Source organism: Myripristis murdjan, chromosome 11, assembly GCF_902150065.1.
Source record: "Myripristis murdjan chromosome 11, fMyrMur1.1, whole genome shotgun sequence".
Lineage (NCBI taxonomy): Eukaryota > Metazoa > Chordata > Actinopteri > Holocentriformes > Holocentridae > Myripristis > Myripristis murdjan.
This window is the reverse complement of record NC_043990.1, coordinates 10111695-10129479: the sequence shown is the minus strand read 5'-3', so window position 1 is coordinate 10129479 and position 17785 is coordinate 10111695. Positions and strand designations below refer to the sequence as shown.

At 40.3% G+C, this 17785-nt stretch overlaps 2 protein-coding genes across 4 annotated transcripts; both read right to left on the bottom strand.

Annotated features, from left to right (window-relative positions):
• Positions 1-1365: 1365 nt before the first annotated feature.
• LOC115367848 (probable ATP-dependent RNA helicase ddx6) lies at positions 1366-14600 on the bottom strand. 3 transcript variants are annotated; one of them, XM_030063799.1, is made up of 13 exons: positions 14440-14600; positions 11181-12300; positions 10972-11076; positions 10051-10180; positions 9595-9741; positions 8984-9078; positions 8744-8866; positions 8111-8239; positions 7475-7591; positions 7285-7348; positions 7092-7193; positions 6212-6431; positions 1366-6126 (listed from the first exon to the last, which is right to left on the bottom strand). In XM_030063799.1, the coding sequence occupies exons 2-12, from the start codon at positions 11421-11423 to the stop codon at positions 6217-6219; spliced, it is 1470 nt and encodes a 489-aa protein (XP_029919659.1). In that variant the 5' UTR covers positions 11424-12300; positions 14440-14600; the 3' UTR covers positions 1366-6126; positions 6212-6216. The 3 variants fall into 3 exon arrangements, with proteins under 3 accessions (XP_029919659.1, XP_029919657.1, XP_029919658.1); XM_030063797.1 differs by having other exon boundaries at positions 1366-6109; XM_030063798.1 differs by having other exon boundaries at positions 1366-6104.
• Positions 14601-15250: 650 nt separating this feature from the next.
• On the bottom strand, positions 15251-17645 carry LOC115367270 (trypsin-2-like). The gene is made up of 6 exons (XM_030062941.1): positions 17606-17645; positions 17201-17351; positions 16693-16949; positions 15960-16096; positions 15689-15790; positions 15251-15332 (listed from the first exon to the last, which is right to left on the bottom strand). Exons 1-6 carry the CDS (start codon positions 17643-17645, stop codon positions 15285-15287), a joined length of 735 nt encoding a protein of 244 aa, XP_029918801.1. The 3' UTR covers positions 15251-15284.
• Between the last annotated feature and the right edge of the window lie 140 nt (positions 17646-17785).

Below are 17785 nucleotides of genomic sequence, written 5' to 3'. Positions count from 1 at the left end.
TGATTGGATAAAGGTCCTCGACTCTGGAGCGTGGTTGGCAGAAACGCCTGTCAATCGTCTCATCTACAGCCAGCAAGTCCGGCCATGCTGAAGAGTCGGAGGCGGGGTTTACCGCCCGGGCTACGCCTCCACTCAAAGATAATTGGCTAATGGAAGCGTAGTCACACGAGGAGGGGCGGGGCGATGGGCTCTGAGGGTCACGATTGGCGCAGAACTTCAGCGTCGTTTGGTTGAAGCGCAATCGAGTAAAATTTAAAGGAAAAAAAACGGTTTCAAGGTCAAATGGCAGCACGAGGGGCTTAAAATTATCTGGAAAACAAATGTCCAATCCAACTGTTTCCCCATAAAGTTCATTTTCCTGCTGCCTGTAATGCTTAGGGTTTCTTTTGTCACAGTAACAGAGGTGTTCATTCACCTCTATGTTTGGCTTTGAGCTCATAATACTGCATTTTATTAAGAGGTGTTTCCACGATTCTGTCCCTCCTCATTGTATATGATTTTTTTTTTTTCTTTTATGCTGTGCGGGCAGTGCATTTTACATTATTTTATTCTATTAAAATTATAATTGTATTATTACTTTATTTTATTTTTTATTTTAGTATTTTATTTTATTTTAATATTTTTAATTTTAATATTTTAATATATTTTATTTATTATATCCTATTTTGTTTTATTTTATTATTATTATTATTATTTACTTTATCTGATTTTATTTTTAATTGATCTTATCTTATTTTATCGTGTTATCCTACTGTGTTTTTTTTAACCTTTTTATTCTGCTTTTGTTGTGTTATTTTGTGGTGTTTTATCTTGCTGTGCAGCACTTTGGAAAACCTTGTGTTTGTTAAATTGTGCTATATAAATAAAGTGGATTGGATTGGATTGGATTGAATGAGGAGGACAAAAAATCGGAAACACCTCTCAGTATAATGTAGTCCAGTACGAGATTTCCGCAAACTACAACCTCAGTTTATTTATAGTTTACACATTCTCCACATAAACTGAACAGTATAAACTTTGTTAAAAGGTAGAATTTATGGTAGAGCTGTTGCATTGAACTGCATTACTCAATTTCATATTTCTGTATCTATTGTAATATTGTGTAGGATTTATGATTAACAGCTCTCTAGCGCACGTGTTTCGATTGTTTCTTTTTCTATTTCTTATAGTGCAACTTCAATAATTTGAGAATCTGCCCCCTTTCCCTTGTGATAAATAAAGTGTTTCTGATTCTGATACCCTGCATCCTTTCCAATTGATCAATCAATTATAAAATCAACATGCTTTGATTGTTCATTGGCCTGAATCACAAGTCAGCTAAAGCCTGTAAAGATAAAAAAGCAAACAAACACAGCACAGACGAGGTCATCTTCAGATCAGTTTTATTCAGTTTCATAACCCCTGCGTTTATTTCCATGTTATCAGAGCAGTAGAGGACAGAGTTATCAGCACAAGTCACTGAAAACACCTCCTGCCTCTTCACTGCATTTTACAGGGACACTAAAAAGGGACAAACATTAACAAAACATTAACATTTTCGAATGACATTTCCATTTGTTGCAATGCCAAGCCAATCAGACATGTTACTTTTTTCCCTTTCTTTCTTTCTCTTTTTTTTTTTTAACCTAATGACCTACATGGCAAAGAGAACTACTGGACACTGAAAAAACAGAAAGAAACATTTACCGACTACGTGAACACAGATGAGGTTTTAGGCTGATGTAATTCTTCCAAATAATAATAATAAAAAAAAAAAAGTCTGTGATTTTGTACCTTGAGTCGACTCGGGGCTGAACACTGGATTAGGAAAGGGGGGGATTTAGCCGCTAAGGTACAAAAACTACAGAAGATACAGAACAACTGAACTCTAAAATGACCTCAAACGTCTTGTTTTGTGACTGCAGGAGAACATTTTGAAATAAAGAGAATACTTAAGTTGTTTTCCAGGGATGAGGGGAGGGGTTTTTCTGGAAGTAAAAAAATTTTGACAGCCAATTTACACTCATAGCCACTGTTTTCCATCCGTATGGCAGGAAAAAAAAACACTGCTGTAACTCTCTCCCCAGCATACCGGACTATTTTGTTACCGAGTTTCTCATTAAATTTGGCTGAAATCGTCTGAGAGCATGATCGTATCTGTATTTATTTATTTATTAGTGCAGCACAAATAGAGCTCCAATTAAATTTCACGATGCACCGAAGAAATATTCGGGACGATTCAGCCTTTAATACAATTTCACGTGGGGGGTGTGCATTTATTTATCATTTCCGCCGATTAACAATGTGCCAAATTTCAATTCAAGCAGCAATTTCTACTTCGTATCCCAAATCCAAACCCTTTAGCTGCTGCTATTACAAAATATTTTTTTTGAATTTTTTTGAATAAGTTACCCCAAACTGGTTTATGACGACATCCCACCCCCCACCCCCCCATCAGCACGCCTGACTCCACAGTTCAGAGTGCACACATTGAGACAGAAGACATTTTGACAAACTCAACATTCACTTCACACACGCGGCCTCCTCTGTGACCGGAGCATCAGAAACCAGACAGGGACAGAGCGATGGATCGATGCATTTTCTGTTGAAATCTGAGAAATCTGTCTGAGCAATACAGAGTCTGAAACGGTGGAGGGTTTTAGGAGCCAAACTTTGACAAAAGTTGGAAATAGGCTTAAACTTATTATGACTAATTGCTCATAACAGTTCCTTTATTTTTTTTTGGAAATCCAGACAGTTGAAAGCCTGATCAATTAATAATACTATTATTATTATTATTATTAATAATAATAATAATAATAATAATAATAATAATAATAATGCATCAAGTCTTGATGGTTCAGACGTGACACTGTTGTTTTCCTGCTGGTTCACAGAGGAGATTATGTAAATCAGGGATGTGGATCGGGAAAAACAAAACATGGAAAAGAAAAGGGAAAGTGGAAATTTCCCAGGGATAAAAAAAAAAAAAAAAATCAGATTTATGTCACTACCCTCTTGCTCCTCAAATAGGGTATGGAAAAAAAAAAAAAAACAACAACAACAAAATAAATAAAATCGCCATCCCTGACACATGGACACACACACACACACACACAGATATTTAAGACGTTGTATGTCGCCAACATGAACACGACAAATTCTGTGCGTGTGAGCACAACAGAAAGCCGACATACACCTTTTACACGCCTACATGCAGCTTCAACCTGCTGACAGGACAGATTCCCTCTCACTCTGTGTTTATGGCCCTGAAACATGTCAGCCGGACGTCCAGCCGCCTAAAACCCGACAGAAACTCCAAGAAACGCCTTTTCATTCCAATCCAATGACATCAGCTGGAATAAGATGGAAACTTAAACATGAAGCTGCATGTAAACGTCTTTTTTAAGTCACAGCCATCAACACACAGCTCATCCTCTCACACACACACCTTATTCATACAGATGTCTCGCTCTCTCGCTCACACACTCTCACACTCACACACACTCATCACTCACACACCCAGTGTCTCTCACACAACATTCCGCTTTTTTGGTTTTGCTTCAATGTAAATCCTGAAAAATCTATTTTAAAAAAAGAGGGAAACAAAATTCTACCTCCACCGTTATGAAGCAAATATTCTTTTTTCTGTTTTTTTTTTTTTTAGTTAATTGTAAACGAGCTGTGTAAACAATGAATCATTTACAATTTGTTTCCTCAAAATGATCCTGAACACCTCGTATAAAGATTGCCCTAGTGGAATTTGGAGGGAGCCGTCGTCGAAAACGAAACCACAAACACTCGGATCGTCCATCGCGGGAACGTGGAACGGCGTCCGGAGGATCACAGTGCTTCAACGCTTTCGAGAAAACTCTCTCCTGTGTGTCGCCGCGCTCTCTCCAGCACTTAAAACACAAAGCAAACAGCTGCTCGGAGGAATTTTACTGTTTGCCGTCTTCACTTTCCAATCAAAACGACGGGCTGTGCTCCACTGTTGTGCTGAAGTTTTTAAGAACCGGAGAGAAGGAAAGATTCAAGATGCCCTGAGAGCACCTTTTTAAAGACTTGGCTTATGCAAACCCACCCAAACTTCACCCCAGTGCTAAAGCCTCACAATGCCCCCCCCCCCCCGACCTGCTTTAAGCATTGTCAAAAATAAAAATTTTAAAAGCAAAAATACTATATTTTTTCTGTCTTTTATCATTAGTGAAGCTTTTTAAGGGGGGGACATACACACACACAAAGAGTCACAGCTGCCTGTTCAAAGATGCTACAAGTCTGCTTTCAAAACAAAACCCACCCTTCACAAACTCCCTCACGTTTTTCACAATAAAACATAGCTGTGCCGGGGGAAAATAATAAAAAAAAATAAAAATAAATAAAAACCTCTCACACTTGTGAAGATATTACTGCTGTTGCAGAAAAAAAAATGCATTTTCGTGGTTTTAGCACAATCATGGGTTTATGTGGTCCTTTTTTGTTTCAGCTACTTTCACGACCCGAAGGTTCGAGAAACCGTTTCAAACCCAGAATTTCAAAAGAGCATGGCTGCCAGAGAGCAAATTTTTCCCCCTTTTAAATCTCTTTAAATCTTTAGAGTTTACACTTTGGAGATGCAAATTTCAATCCAACAGCAGAAATATGTACAAAACTTGCAAGTGAGAGGTTTCAAAAATGCTTTAGAGTTTGGCATTCAACCACTGGGCTGCAAAGTGTACTCTGGCATCAAATACATTCACAGACTTGAACTGGTCAGCACGGGGCTTAAAAAGAAAAATGCAAAACAAGGAAATTGTAACTTAGGAGGGCTTCCAAAATGCATATTTAAATCAACTCCACTGTATATTTTCACAATATTGTTTTGACAAACCTAAAGATGGGGTGGGGAAAAAAAAAAAAAAGTCAAACCATTGTTTTGCACCAACCACCCGACAGAGGCCATCCATCCACCATGTTCAGCAGCTCTGCGTCTCATCTAACTGAGCCTGTGATGACCATCGATACAAAACTGATCAGTTCTGTGCATCAAGTTTATTGACGAGCCCTAGTAGCTGATCAAAACTGTTGTGAACCAGTTTCAGATGCAGGACAGGAAACCAATTTTCATCACCGACCACAGTGCTGATGGATTACAATAATCAACAGCCAAATAATTTTTGTTTTTAAATGGAAAAAGAACGTCACGATGGCGTCTGGCTACAGGCTAAAAACGGCTGGTTCAGTAGATTAACTCATCAAGTGACAGCCGTAATTATCCAGCATGTGGCTGGTGTTAATTTCCCACCCCGTTCGTTCGGTTGTGGGCTACCATCCGTATTATCAGTAAGGGACCTAAAGCCTTTAGGCCGTCTCTGCACGTATGGAATTCATAGTGAAAGGGAAAACAGTCACGCAGTGTTTAAATAAAGCTGCCCTTTTTATTGCAACATTCACATTCAGGATGGTGTTCAAGGAGTTTGAGCCATGTTTCTGCATGTCCCAGCAGGACGGTGAGCAACGTTTTGTTCCTTGCATAACGAATGTCTAAATAAATTCGGGTTACCGTATAACTCACTTTGTTTGTGCTCGTACTCTGCTGCATGACAGAAGACAGCAGGTTATGAATGGATGGGTGCACACAGGAGTAAGTAAGGCACTTAAGTGACGACAGCAGTTTAAGTGGACAGGACGACGGCTGGTGTTAAGTGCACCACTGTAACATTACGAAGAGACCGACCTTTCTGCTGGCAATGAAAATAGTTTCGAAGGACAAGGTTTTATACGGGTTCAAAACAGCTTTGATAACCATTTGCACTGCTGCATAAATAGCATTGCTTTAACAAAAATACATTTTAGGAAGGAGGGACTGTGACAAGTAGGCTCAAATACAAGATGCATGGGCCAATTCAAGTTTGGTGCAAAACAATATGGTTCAATGGTTTCTCAACTGATTTAAAAAAAAAAAAAAAGAAAAGAACAGTAGGCAGCTCATTGAGGAAAAGCCTAAGAAATGCTTAAAAATAAACAGCCTTTACATCCATTTGACAGGCTCTGAAATTAACTGAGGTTGTGAAATGTGAAGCTGAAGAGTTGCCTGAAGCCTGTGTGCAAGCGCTGATGTTTGTGCAAAAGCCTGGTGTGTCCTACTGTCCTGGATGGAAGACAAAACTGAGATTAGAAAGACTTACTTGACACAATTGAGTCACCATGTAAGCTACGAGCATGCTGACGTTACTCAGCCGTTTATTCTCACCTGTTTTAAGAGCCGTCCTGTTGGCGCCCCGACTTCTCCTCGACCTCCTCCACCTCGCAGTCGGGGTTGGTGGAGTGGAACTCGGCCACGTACAGGCTCTTGTCAATGCTGCTGGGAATGGGCTTGATGTCGGTCACCAACTGGTCTTCAATGGCCTTCAGGTTGAAGCGGTCCTCAGACGTGATCAGGTTGATGGCCAAGCCGAGGTGACCAAACCTCCCTGAGAACAAGAGAACATGAATGTATAGACAAAAACAGTCATGTGTCCACTATCGTATTCACTTTTAAGCAGCTGAATATGTGCTCATCTGATTCACAGCACATCAGATTCTGATTACTGGTAAATTTCCAAGTCCCCCCCCATAAAAATCAAATTATGGCCAAGTCCACAATAATCTGGAGAAACATGAAAAAGGCATTTTCATGCAAATGCAGAGTGAGAAGTTGGACATTCATACCAAAAGACTGAAATCTCTGTAACAGCAATGCACAAAACAACACTGAGGACAGCATAAAAAAAACCCTCCGTTTACATTGGATAAAAGCGGAGTTTTAGTGTGGATAAAAGGGCACAGTGGAGAAATAAAGATGCATTTTCAGATTCCTCAAAATTAATGTGGACTTGGCTTAAAGTATACAATTGGTATTTATACCCCTGCACATGAAGACCACACTGGTTTTGCCTCAGTGTAGACACTAAGGGACATTACACCAACCTGTACTGCATTACACGGAGCTAATGAGTCTCTGTCTGTTGGTTTTCTGTACATTCTGATTTGTTACTATTTTTTTATTTTTACTGGTAACACTGTTTACAAACTCCTTTTCCCTCAAGACACAAAGAGACTACTGTTTAACAGAACAGTACAATGCATCTTACCTGATCTTCCAATGCGATGGAGGTAAGTCTCGGCGTTCTTGGGGAAGTCGAAGTTGATGACGACATTGACGGCCTGGATGTCAATACCTCTGGTGAACAGATCTACAGGAAGTCGACAGAAAGTCAGACACATGTGGCTCTTTCACAGCCGACTGCTCACAATGAAATATCTCAGTAAACGACAGAAACTCACCGGTGCAGACCAGGTTTCTACACAGTCCATTTCTGAAGTCGTGGAACACACGGTTTCTGTATTCCTGAAAATAAAAAAAGCAAAAAACTTCTTAAATTGCCATCTAAGACTATAAAGTCAATTAACATCATTATTTATGATATATATATTATTATATTTTAAAAAATTCTGTGATGTGCCTGGTCCTCACCTGCATCATCTTAGCGTGGATGTAGAAGCAGGAGTAGCCCAGCTGGGTGATCTTCTTGGCCAGGAGCTCCACCCTCTGAGTGGAGTTACAGAAGATGATGGACTGGTTGATCTGAAGCTGTTACAGACAGAGGGGGAAAAATATATATATATATATATATAATACTCAATCATGGTTTGACTGAAAAGCTCCCTCTGCTATAAGACCTGCAATCTGTTTCTGGTCAAAATCACAGGGAAATGTCATTATGATGACAGTATGATTTAATGCAAGGACGGACTCTTCGGAAACGTGTCGAACATATTCTTAAGTTTCTTAGAACGACTAAATTCGATTAACCAGGACACAACCCTGGTGTTCTGAGAGAAAGGAGATCGGGTTTCAGCAGTGGACATTAAAAATGAAGCACTGCATCATTTTAGTGGTCAACATTAGTGGTTCCACAGTTTTCCAGGAGGCTAAAGACACAGATTTTTCACATGTACATTCTGGAAATGTCTTGAATTGGGCAGTTGTGACTGTATTAGGCGAAAAGTATGGCTTGTTAAGTTTAAGGCTAAAGGAGTATGTTTGTGCCCAGAAGATGCTGTGTGCACTTCATCTTTTTTTTTTTTTTTACATTGGTTATTCATTTACCCTGGAGAAGAGTGTGTTGAGGCAGTGGACTTTCTGCCTCTCTGTGACGTAGGCGTAGTACTGAGTAATGCCCTTCAGAGTCAGCTCCTCCATCAGGTTTATCTCGTAAGGTTTCTGAAGGTGCTTGGCCTGGAGCAAAAACAAAAGGAAAGAATGAGGGTGGGTGGGTGGTAGTGCATCGGCGTACTCAGACAGTATGTATGTTAGCTTTGATAACTATACACAGCACTAACAGGCATCTAGGATGTCATTTAAGCATTTTAACAGCATTGAAATGGTTCATTAGTTATCAAACAGTAAAGTCGGTTGCTTTTATCCAACATCAAAACAGTATTAAATATTTACTCTGATTTACATGATTGCAACATAGTTTGCAAGAAATACATGAAGAAATTTAACAGATTTGTCAATAACAGAAAATTTAATCAAATATGTTCATTTGACTTTTAGTAAACACAATTACTATAGTCCAGGACTACAGTAATGTGAACCACACACACAAACAAGCACACAGACATGCAGGGCTGAGGCACAGTGTCAGAACAGCTTGGTCTGCAGTGTGAGCTCAGCGTTGCCAAGTGGCTCTGGGCCATCAGTTTGGCTGGGAGGTGCGGCCAATAGCTGACCACTCACCATGAACTTCTGCACACTGATCGGGAAGGTTGCAGAGTAGAGCAGGATCTGCCTGTTCTTGGCCAGGAAGCCAATGATATCCTCGATGAGCACCACAAAGTCCTGAGACAGCAGCTTATCCGCCTGAGAGCAAGCAAAGAGGGTTTAACATTAAGACCTGTTGCAACTTTAAAAATAAATAAATAAATAAGAAACAAAAAGGCTAGATTTGATCATTTTATTTGTATTATTTTTATTCACCTCATCCATCACCATCATCTGGACTTTATCCACTTTGGCCACTCCCTTCTTTATCAAGTCCAGGATCCTACCAGGCGTGGCGATGACCACATGCACTGATAAGGAGGCAGAAAGCAGCACATTTAGACTGAATATACAAAGTGTTAAGACCAAGTGATGTTTCTATGAAATGTACTGCGGTTCGCTTTAATCATGAAGTGGAAGGGAAGAGACACAAGGCAGGAGAAAAGTTTTTAAGCCTCGAGACAACTGAGACTTACTGATATAACATAAAATATATCTGGCTTTTTTGACTGACAGCGGAGTGCTCACGTCTTTCCTCTCTAACATCAAAGGTTATTCTCTAGGTCTTTTTAAAAAAAGATTTGAGAGTATGCCATCTTATTTTGCAGTTACAATATTCTTTGGTCATTCAGTTTAATCAAACACATTAATGAAAAAGAACTGTTCCAAGTAATTTTTTTTTTTTTTTTTTTTTGCAAGGCAATTCTTAAAAAAAAAAAAAAAAAAAAAAAAAGCTGATCTTGATTAGCCAATATGCCTACATATCAGCTTGTATATCTGTTGGCACACGATGCAGCCCTCCAGATCTGTGCGGGCACGGTCCTTACCGGTCTCGTCCAGGCGCATGATGTCATCTCGCAGGTTGGTGCCTCCTGTGGTGGCCATGACTTTGACTCCTCCCAGGTGTTTGCTGATCTGGATGCTGATCTGGCTCACCTGCAGGGCGAGCTCACGGGTCGGCACCATGACGATGGCTACGGCAAGGAAAAGTATTCAAGCTCATTACGACTGATGTAGGAATATAGACAAACAGATGGAAGACATATCACAATTGCAAATATAATTCATCTGAACAAACCAGACAGAAGACAAGCAGGCTACTTGCTGAGGATAAAAACAGAACAGGAAAGAATCAAGTGCTGGACAGGCGGACTGAATGTAAGGAGATGGAGGAGTGGTGGCTTCATTGAGGAACAAAGTGCAAACAGAGAGGCAGGAGAGTCTGGCAGGCAGAATAAAACACGTTTTAAGTATATGCCCAACATCCCCCGTCGGTGTCTCACCCTGTATGTGGTCCTTTTTCAGGTCTATTCTCTCCAGCAAAGGGATAAGGTATGCTCCGCTCTTCCCGGTACCATTCTTAGCCCGGGCCAGAATGTCCCGTCCAGACAGGGCGATGGGAATGCTCTCCTCCTGCGGGGGATCAACAGTTTGAGTCTCACACTGTGACAGCAGTGCGCTGCCCTTTACTGGACAAAACACCGCTCTGACATCGTCTTTAATATAGTAATGTTTTGTTTTCCCTCACACTTTAACATGTTGTCTCACTTTTTTAAATTTTTAACCTTTTTAACTATGCCTGTCATTGCAGCAAAGCTTTGTTTAGAACCAGTCTTTTATTTTGAATTTGGGTCAAGATGCCCGTAAATGCTAAGATGTCAAATATGTCTAGATGAATTGCATGGAAATGTGCATACAATGATGCTAAACCATCAAATAATGTACACTTTGATGTACTGATGCAGCAATTAAAAAATAAATTAAAAAAAGTGTAGGCATGATATAGTTTTGATGAGGCACCGAAACAAGTAGATGCAGAAAATGCATAATAGGGAGGGAAAAAAATCTGCATTTGAAGCTACCTGAGGGGAAATTTAAGGGGGGGGGGATTGTTATTGGGGGGATGAGCTCTGAAGTAACGCACACCAGTTTTAAGGTAAGATGGGTCAAAAAAGTTCTGAAAACTATATTCCAGCTGTAATTTAAACTTCTAAAAAATAAATCCAGCCAAACATTGCTAGTCAAATGAAGCCCCAAATTTATTTTGTTTCAGACACTGCTATTAGATTAAATCCTATAACAACATGGGGGAAAATACAGTTTTCTACTGTTACTTTAAATATGTTTTCAAGATTTTTCTATCAAGGCATAATACAGCTCACTTTAGGCTCATAATCATGATGAAAAGTGATTTTTATTCATACCTGGATAGGTGACGGCTTCTCCCAACCCATCTCAAAGATGCCCATCAGGAGTTCTCGTTTCAGACAGTAGTCCTCAAATTCATTCCCCTTGGTGGATGTCACATCCTGCGGCAGACACAAAATTTAAAGTTAAAAAGGTTAAAGGTTAAAAAGGCAACAGTGAAGAACTGAGTGTGAGTGAGATCAGGAACCTTTGGAGTTCAACTCACTGAGGTTTTGACCCTGTTGTCTTTGGGAGGGAGCTGTAGGCTCTTTTTCCAGTCGTCTCCAAACTTGATACCTCCTCCTTCCTGGGGGGCGCTGCCTGCTTTCTGGGGCGTGCTCGCGGCCTTTCCTTGAGTTGTGGGTCCTGACTGGATGGTGGCTGGTTTGGTCTGTCCTCTGAGCTGCCCGTTCTGCTTGTTCAGTCCCATGACAACCGGGCCAACATTTTCTGTTCTAGCAGTTGCCATTTTCTTCTTTGTTTTTTTGAGTTTTTTTGAGTTTTTTTTTCTTCAAGGTTTAAATTTTTGCCTCTTAGATTTTTGTTTTTAAAAATTCTCTTCAAAAGTAGAAAAGTTTAATAAAGCATTAACAAACAATATTCTCTCTCCTTTTTAAGTCCAAAGCTTTACAACAGAAGTCAATTTGTAGTATTTACATATACACACGTACGTGCAGTTCGGTCCCCCTCAACAAGAGTGACTGACGTACGAACAATAACAACAAAAAAGTCTTTATACAAGAGCTCTTCAAAATGAAGAGAAATTTGCAATCATGTGCATAAATATACCTGCCCACAATATAGAAAATTATATGTGAACAAGTATCAAAGCAGTTCAAGTCCTGAAATAGAACTAAGGCAATCTGAACATGGGGAATAGCTTCTTCAATATAATCTTGGTTCAATAGTTAAAATTCTCCTTTGCTATATTCCAACGATGCTTCTTGCTTTAGCTTCCAGTTCATAAGAAATGCTCAGTATCTTTGTCCGTGAAAATAAGATTTCCAACTTTTGCACAAATATTCCCCAAAATCATAGAGTCTGTAATGTTCAATATTTATTTTCCCACTGTGTGAGAACACGTCACTCCACATGTGAAAGAGCAGTTTCCTGAAAAGCAAAAAACCATACAAGGGGTACTATAGTCCAAAGCAAAACAGCTTTAAGTCTCCCTCGGAGTCCTCTGGGTGTGTGTGTGTCTGTGTGTGTGTGTTTCCTTTACGCTGCAGGTGTTAGACCTTCTCTGCCCTGAGATCACAGGCCTGCCTCGGTGTGTGAAGTGTACGAGAGTGGGCGTGATCAACCCGCTTGCTCCTCCAAGTCAGCCAAGTACTGAAGCTTGTCACCTGAACAGGAAGAGGGCAACAGAAATGTTTTGTAAGCAGCGTGAAAACGAAACAAACACGTCAGCTAATGATACAAACACCAACAAACACCAGAGCTCAGAACTGAGGTTACATTTGTTTTACGTTGGACCGTCGCTGAACAGTCCCACTTGAACCGTGTTATGCACAAAACTGCGGCCTATTTCATCCCTACTCTCTTTGTACACTACAAGCAAGATCTCAGCATATTAAAATTGTGTTATTTCCTTATGGACTAAGCTTGAAATGTGTGCATCTGGCCTACAAGACTGTCAGAAATAAATAAAATCAGTGGTTGTAGATAGGAGAATGGACTACAAGAGGTTTGGTGTGGATAAATGAGATCATTTTGACTTACAATGGATTTATAATTTAGAGAAAATACTTTTGCATACATTCTTATTAAATACATACAGAGAAATGGCAAAACTGCAATGTATCTTTCACTGATGTGTCAGTATATTTTCATATCATGATACACAATACTGATATCTCAAAAGGCAAAAGTGTGGACGACAGAGTTCAGGGTTAAGGTTAGCCTAAGATGCTGACTGATCTGATCAATAAAATACTCTTTAGTAGCTGCATTTTTACACTGTTTTTTTTTTTTTTTGAAGCATGCCTGATTTTAACTGCTGCTACACTTCAACTTTGATCCCACAGTCATATCGTGTATTGTATCACTATCGAGATATGGCAAAAATATCGCGGTATGACACACGGTTGCCAAGTCCGCCGTTTTTCCGCCAAATTGGGCTACTTTTTAAGTGTCGCCGCGGGTAACAAATTTTGTCTGCGGGTTGGGCTTGGGCAGACATGAATAAAGATTCATATTTTGAATGACCAATGTTTATACCAAAATCCTGTCAAACTGACTCCAGGCCAGAACAGCATATAAACTATCCACATATGTCACACGCTCCACAGACAAATAATATGCCAATGCTGTGTGAGGCCACTCAGCACATGACCAATCACATCATCAGCACCACTCAGCTGAAGTAAGGTATCCCATATTATATTTTAAGTTCTGATATACTGTAAATTAAATAGGTGAAAGAACTGTTTCGTGAAATTGCCTTTAATGTTTACGGTGTTATTTTACAGATATTATAGTGCATTTTGCAATTATAGCAATGCTGTTGGACTTTAAAAGCAACATATATGGAATTTTATGGGCATATTTTGAGCTCTGGTATTGGGCTGATTTTTGGGCCCTTTTTATACCAGGTTGGGCGGGTTTTGGGCTGGTTTTGAGTTGTTGTTTGGCTGCTTTTGTCTCACCGACCTGGCAACCCTGGTATGACATTTCGTCCACACTGTACAGTCCTGAACTATAAAACAAACGTAACCTCGTGAAGTTTAAGGCCTTGGCTAACAGTAACTCTACAAGTGACCTTGCAAAGTGTTAGACTGAGCCCAAGTTGGTGTGATTTTCCACTACCAGTGTCTAAAAACCTCGACTTTTGACCGTAACTGTCATAATGTCAACTAATACCATCAATTATCAGTCGTTTCATGTCGGTCAGAACAGGCTATTAATACAGACTTTATCTGAGTTAACTTCAGTTGGCTGGGACGAACTTCTGCCCAGCTCTTTCCTTTCAACCGACGTCAACTTACTTTTGCTGCCGTTTTTTTCCCCTCACTTTTTCAAAACTAGTCTACAAAATTATACCCATCAATTAGCATCAAGCGGCGTTAACTTGGTAAATTAACCCTTTTATTTTAACTATTTGCTGAAGTTAATCCCCCAAGCGAAGAGTTAGCATAGCGATATCGTCTACAACGTTGCGTCTCGTGAGAAGTACGGAGTTAAGCCACGGTTAGCATTCAGCAAGCTAATTGCTAAAATAGTGCAACATACGCTTGACGTATTTTCATAAACTTTCGGGTTAGTTAGCGGATGAATGGTGCTGATAAAATTCACGTTGTGCTTGTTGACATTGTTTGTGGTGTTTAGGTTACACGCCGCGATAAACACGATCGCCAACATAATGCGTCTGCCGTTAGCCTAGCACGGGCTGGGCTAAAGTTAGCTGCGCGCTAGCTAGCTCGCTAACAACACTCGGGCTGTTTTTTTAATCGAAAGTGAAGTGTTTGGACGCGCCGTAAACCTACCTTATTTTCGCGATGGTTTGACACGTCGTACGCTGTTTGCGGCTGATTGTTTGCTGCCTCCGCAGTTCACGTTATTATCAGGATTTGCTTGAAATAAATCGCCTCTATTGTGTTTCTTCTTCCTTTAAATCAACATGGTCGCCTTCCTCTTCGTCTTCTCTTCCTCGCCGTCCCTCTTCTGTTTACCAGGTGCGAAGCCTCACAGCTCTACTGCCCTCTACCGCCAGCTGGTAGTACGACGTTAACCCTTTTGCTTTCTTGTGCTTCAATGCTTGTGGGAAAACTCCTGACCTGAAAATTATCTTTTTAAAAATTACCAAAAAATCTAGAAAATGATATTATAATGAATATAATTCTATATTTGAAATTATATCACAAGAAAACCAACCGTCAAAAATGTAAAAAATAATTAAATGATTTAATAAATTAAATTAATACCATATATTACTTTCAAAAATGTTTTGAAAATCAGCAAAAAAAAAAAAAAAAAAAGACAAATAAAGACAAATTTTGTTCAGAGGCTAAAATAAAACCTAAAAAAAAAAAAAAAAAAACACTGCCCATGGGCTCCTGGATTTCAAACATCAAGTTATTGTAAGCCTACATATTAACTTAAGAGACAATGGTGTTTTTCTTTATGACAGTACTGATATATTTTATATTATGGAGACTGGAATAGGATTTATGTGGACAGAAACACCTCACAGTGTGCACTTGTTTATCACTGTTATGTTTTATTGTGAAATCGTAACCACTGAGCCACAGCCAGTAAATAAAACCATGAGCTGGTCAGATAAACTGTTTAGCAGCAGGAGACGCAGTGTGTGTTTTAGAAAGCCTGGAGCTCAGTGGGAGGCCATGGTGGAGCGGATCCAGTCGGTGAACTTGCACACCTGTGAATGATAAATCAAAAATAATTTCAGAAGGAGAGGCAAGTTTTATTTGACAAATTCCACCTCGATACACTGGGATGCTGAAGGCCCACTCACAGAAATACTCACTTTTACTCACTCACTTATTTAAAAAAAAAAAAAAAAAAAAAAATCTATTCTAATGTTCTGTGTCACATTTTCAAATTTACTGGATTCAAAGCAAAATTTCCTCACATATTTCTTGCTTGAAAACAAAACCTAGACAGATTTGCAGACAGTTTTCTGGATATTAATAACAAAACCAAATTTCCAGTTTTTTTATGCTATTACACAAAAGTGGGTCAATTTTGTGTTAAGTGTAATGAGAGTGTACCAACCTTGGCATAGACACCAGGGCGGTTTTCCTCAGCACAGCCCCATCCCCAAGACACCACACCCTGCAGCTCCCCGTTACACACCAGAGGGCCACCAGAATCTCCCTGATGAAGACAGAGAAAACACTTTGTCTAGTGAAACAAAATTAAATAAAATAACGCTTTATTAAGAAGGCATGATGATACTAAATTACCAGAATGAAATTCCTACAGGCAAACCAATGTGGAGCATGTGAATTAATACTCATTAATACATGTTTATGTCTTCATGTACCTGGCAGGAGTCCTTTCCTCCCTCCAGGAAGCCGGCGCAGAACATGGAGGAGGTGATCCTGTTGGGGTAGGAGCGCTCACAGTCCTCCTGGGACAGGACGGGCAGATCCAGGCAGTGCAGACACTTCAGACAGCCGACTGGAGGAGGGAAACACGGGCAGAGGTGTTTTTTAGAGACGCATTTGTCCTGTTTGTTTTACATCGTCATCTACAGTCACAGTACTTTAATTTCCTTTAAAGGGTCATTAAGTAATCCAGGGCATTTATCAGCCTCTAGTGGCAGCCAGTAGGAACTGCAACAGCGCTTTAGAGGTTTTCCCAAGTGTCTGACAGATTGCTCCCACGCCACCCCACAGATCCATTAACACATCTCATGAAGAGGAAATGTCCATGCTAAATACTGGAATATATACTTATTTGTCTTCTTCTTCTTCTTTTTTTTTTGCTTAAGAGTAAGTTAGTTTATTAGCACTGTAGAGCACAAGCCCAAAAGTAAGTTTTTAAAGTCAGAAATCTGTTTTTGTTGAATAATAATGCTGGGTAACTGTTGAATTGTCGGTATTGATCATTAAATCAAAAAAACTTCCACATACATAATGGTATTTTCATGCCAGGTAGCAGGTAAACATATGGCTTATTTCCTCTTTTATTCTTTTTTCCTTTCCTTTCCTTTCCTTTCCTTTCCTTTCCTTTCCTTTCCTTTCCTCTAACCGATCCCTGCTGCAGAGACTTACAGGGGCTCTTGGTGGCTCCCCAGCCAGACACCAGGCACTGTGTGCCAGCCGAGGCACAGCTGCTGGGCAGGGCGATGGGCTGGACGTACTCATCAAACTTTGCTGGCTCGGCAAGTTTGATCAGCATGATGTCATTGTTGATGGTGTAACGGTCATAGTCTGGATGGGGGATGATAGCAGCCGGAGCAATGAACTGCTCAGGGCCGTCCTTGTATCTGATGTGGTGCTCACCCAAACGCACCTCGATGTCTTCATTTCTGTGGCAAAATGCAGAAAGACAGACAGAGAGTGAGTAAGAGAGAGAGAGAGAGAGAGAGAGAGAGAGAGAGAGAGAGAGAGAGAGAGAGCGAGAGAGAGATGGAAGAAGTGCCAAGGCAGCAGAGAGACTATGAGTTTGGTAATTACATATTAGCAGTAATCCCTGCAGACCCACAGGGCACCACGTGCAGCGTGCTGGTTCCTGTGAAGTCCAGCATGTGGCTGCAGGTGTGATGTGGCTGGGACTCACTTCAGGCAGTGTGCAGCGCTGACAACCCAGCGGTCGCTGATCAGTGTTCCTCCACAGTAGTGCCAGCCGTTGTTGAGCGACACCTGCCAGGGGACGGAGTGAGGCCTGCACTCCTCCCCTCCAACTATCCTGTCATCATAACCAAGAGCCACTGTGCAGGGGACATCGAATGAAAAAAGGAGAGTTAGAGGAACAAAATAAAACACAAAGAACAGACTGGAGGAATTAAAATGTGTCAAATTAACTAGCAAATAACATACGTAGCTCCAATTTTTGATTGATTGTTGAATTTTGCTTTCCTTAGAGGTGAAGTTTAAGTTTGGTCTTAGTACCTGTGATGCATCTTGAAAAACTACTTCTTATCATCCATTTGGAATCAGTTTCTTTAGTTTATCTCAGACTCACCATTGGTAGCCACCAACACGAGGAAAATGGGGAACAACATTGTTGGATTGGATGTCTGCCGACAGGAAGGTGTCAAGCTCAGCTCCTCTAATTTAAATTGGCTGTTTAACCCGAACCCACTGACGTCACCGACAGCTGATATCGAGGAACAACCAATAGAAGATGGTTTGGAAGAGGGAA

Bases quoted from the DNA above. Each gene is read 5' to 3' on its own strand.
- LOC115367848 (XM_030063799.1), bottom strand. From the start codon at position 11,423: ATGGCAACTGCTAGAACAGAAAATGTTGGCCCGGTTGTCATGGGACTG. The intron at 8,240-8,743 runs GTGAGTGGTCAG...TTTTTGCTCCAG, and splicing joins TCAGTGTGCAGAAGTTCATG to GCCAAGCACCTTCAGAAACC. The intron at 6,432-7,091 runs GTAAGATGCATT...TCTTGTTCTCAG, and splicing joins CCATCGCATTGGAAGATCAG to GGAGGTTTGGTCACCTCGGC.
- LOC115367270 (XM_030062941.1), bottom strand. From the start codon at position 17,645: ATGTTGTTCCCCATTTTCCTCGTGTTGGTGGCTACCAATG. The intron at 16,950-17,200 runs GTGAGTCCCAGC...ATTTTGCCACAG, and splicing joins AGCGCTGCACACTGCCTGAA to AAATGAAGACATCGAGGTGC. The intron at 15,791-15,959 runs GTACATGAAGAC...TGTCTTCATCAG, and splicing joins GAGGAAAGGACTCCTGCCAG to GGAGATTCTGGTGGCCCTCT.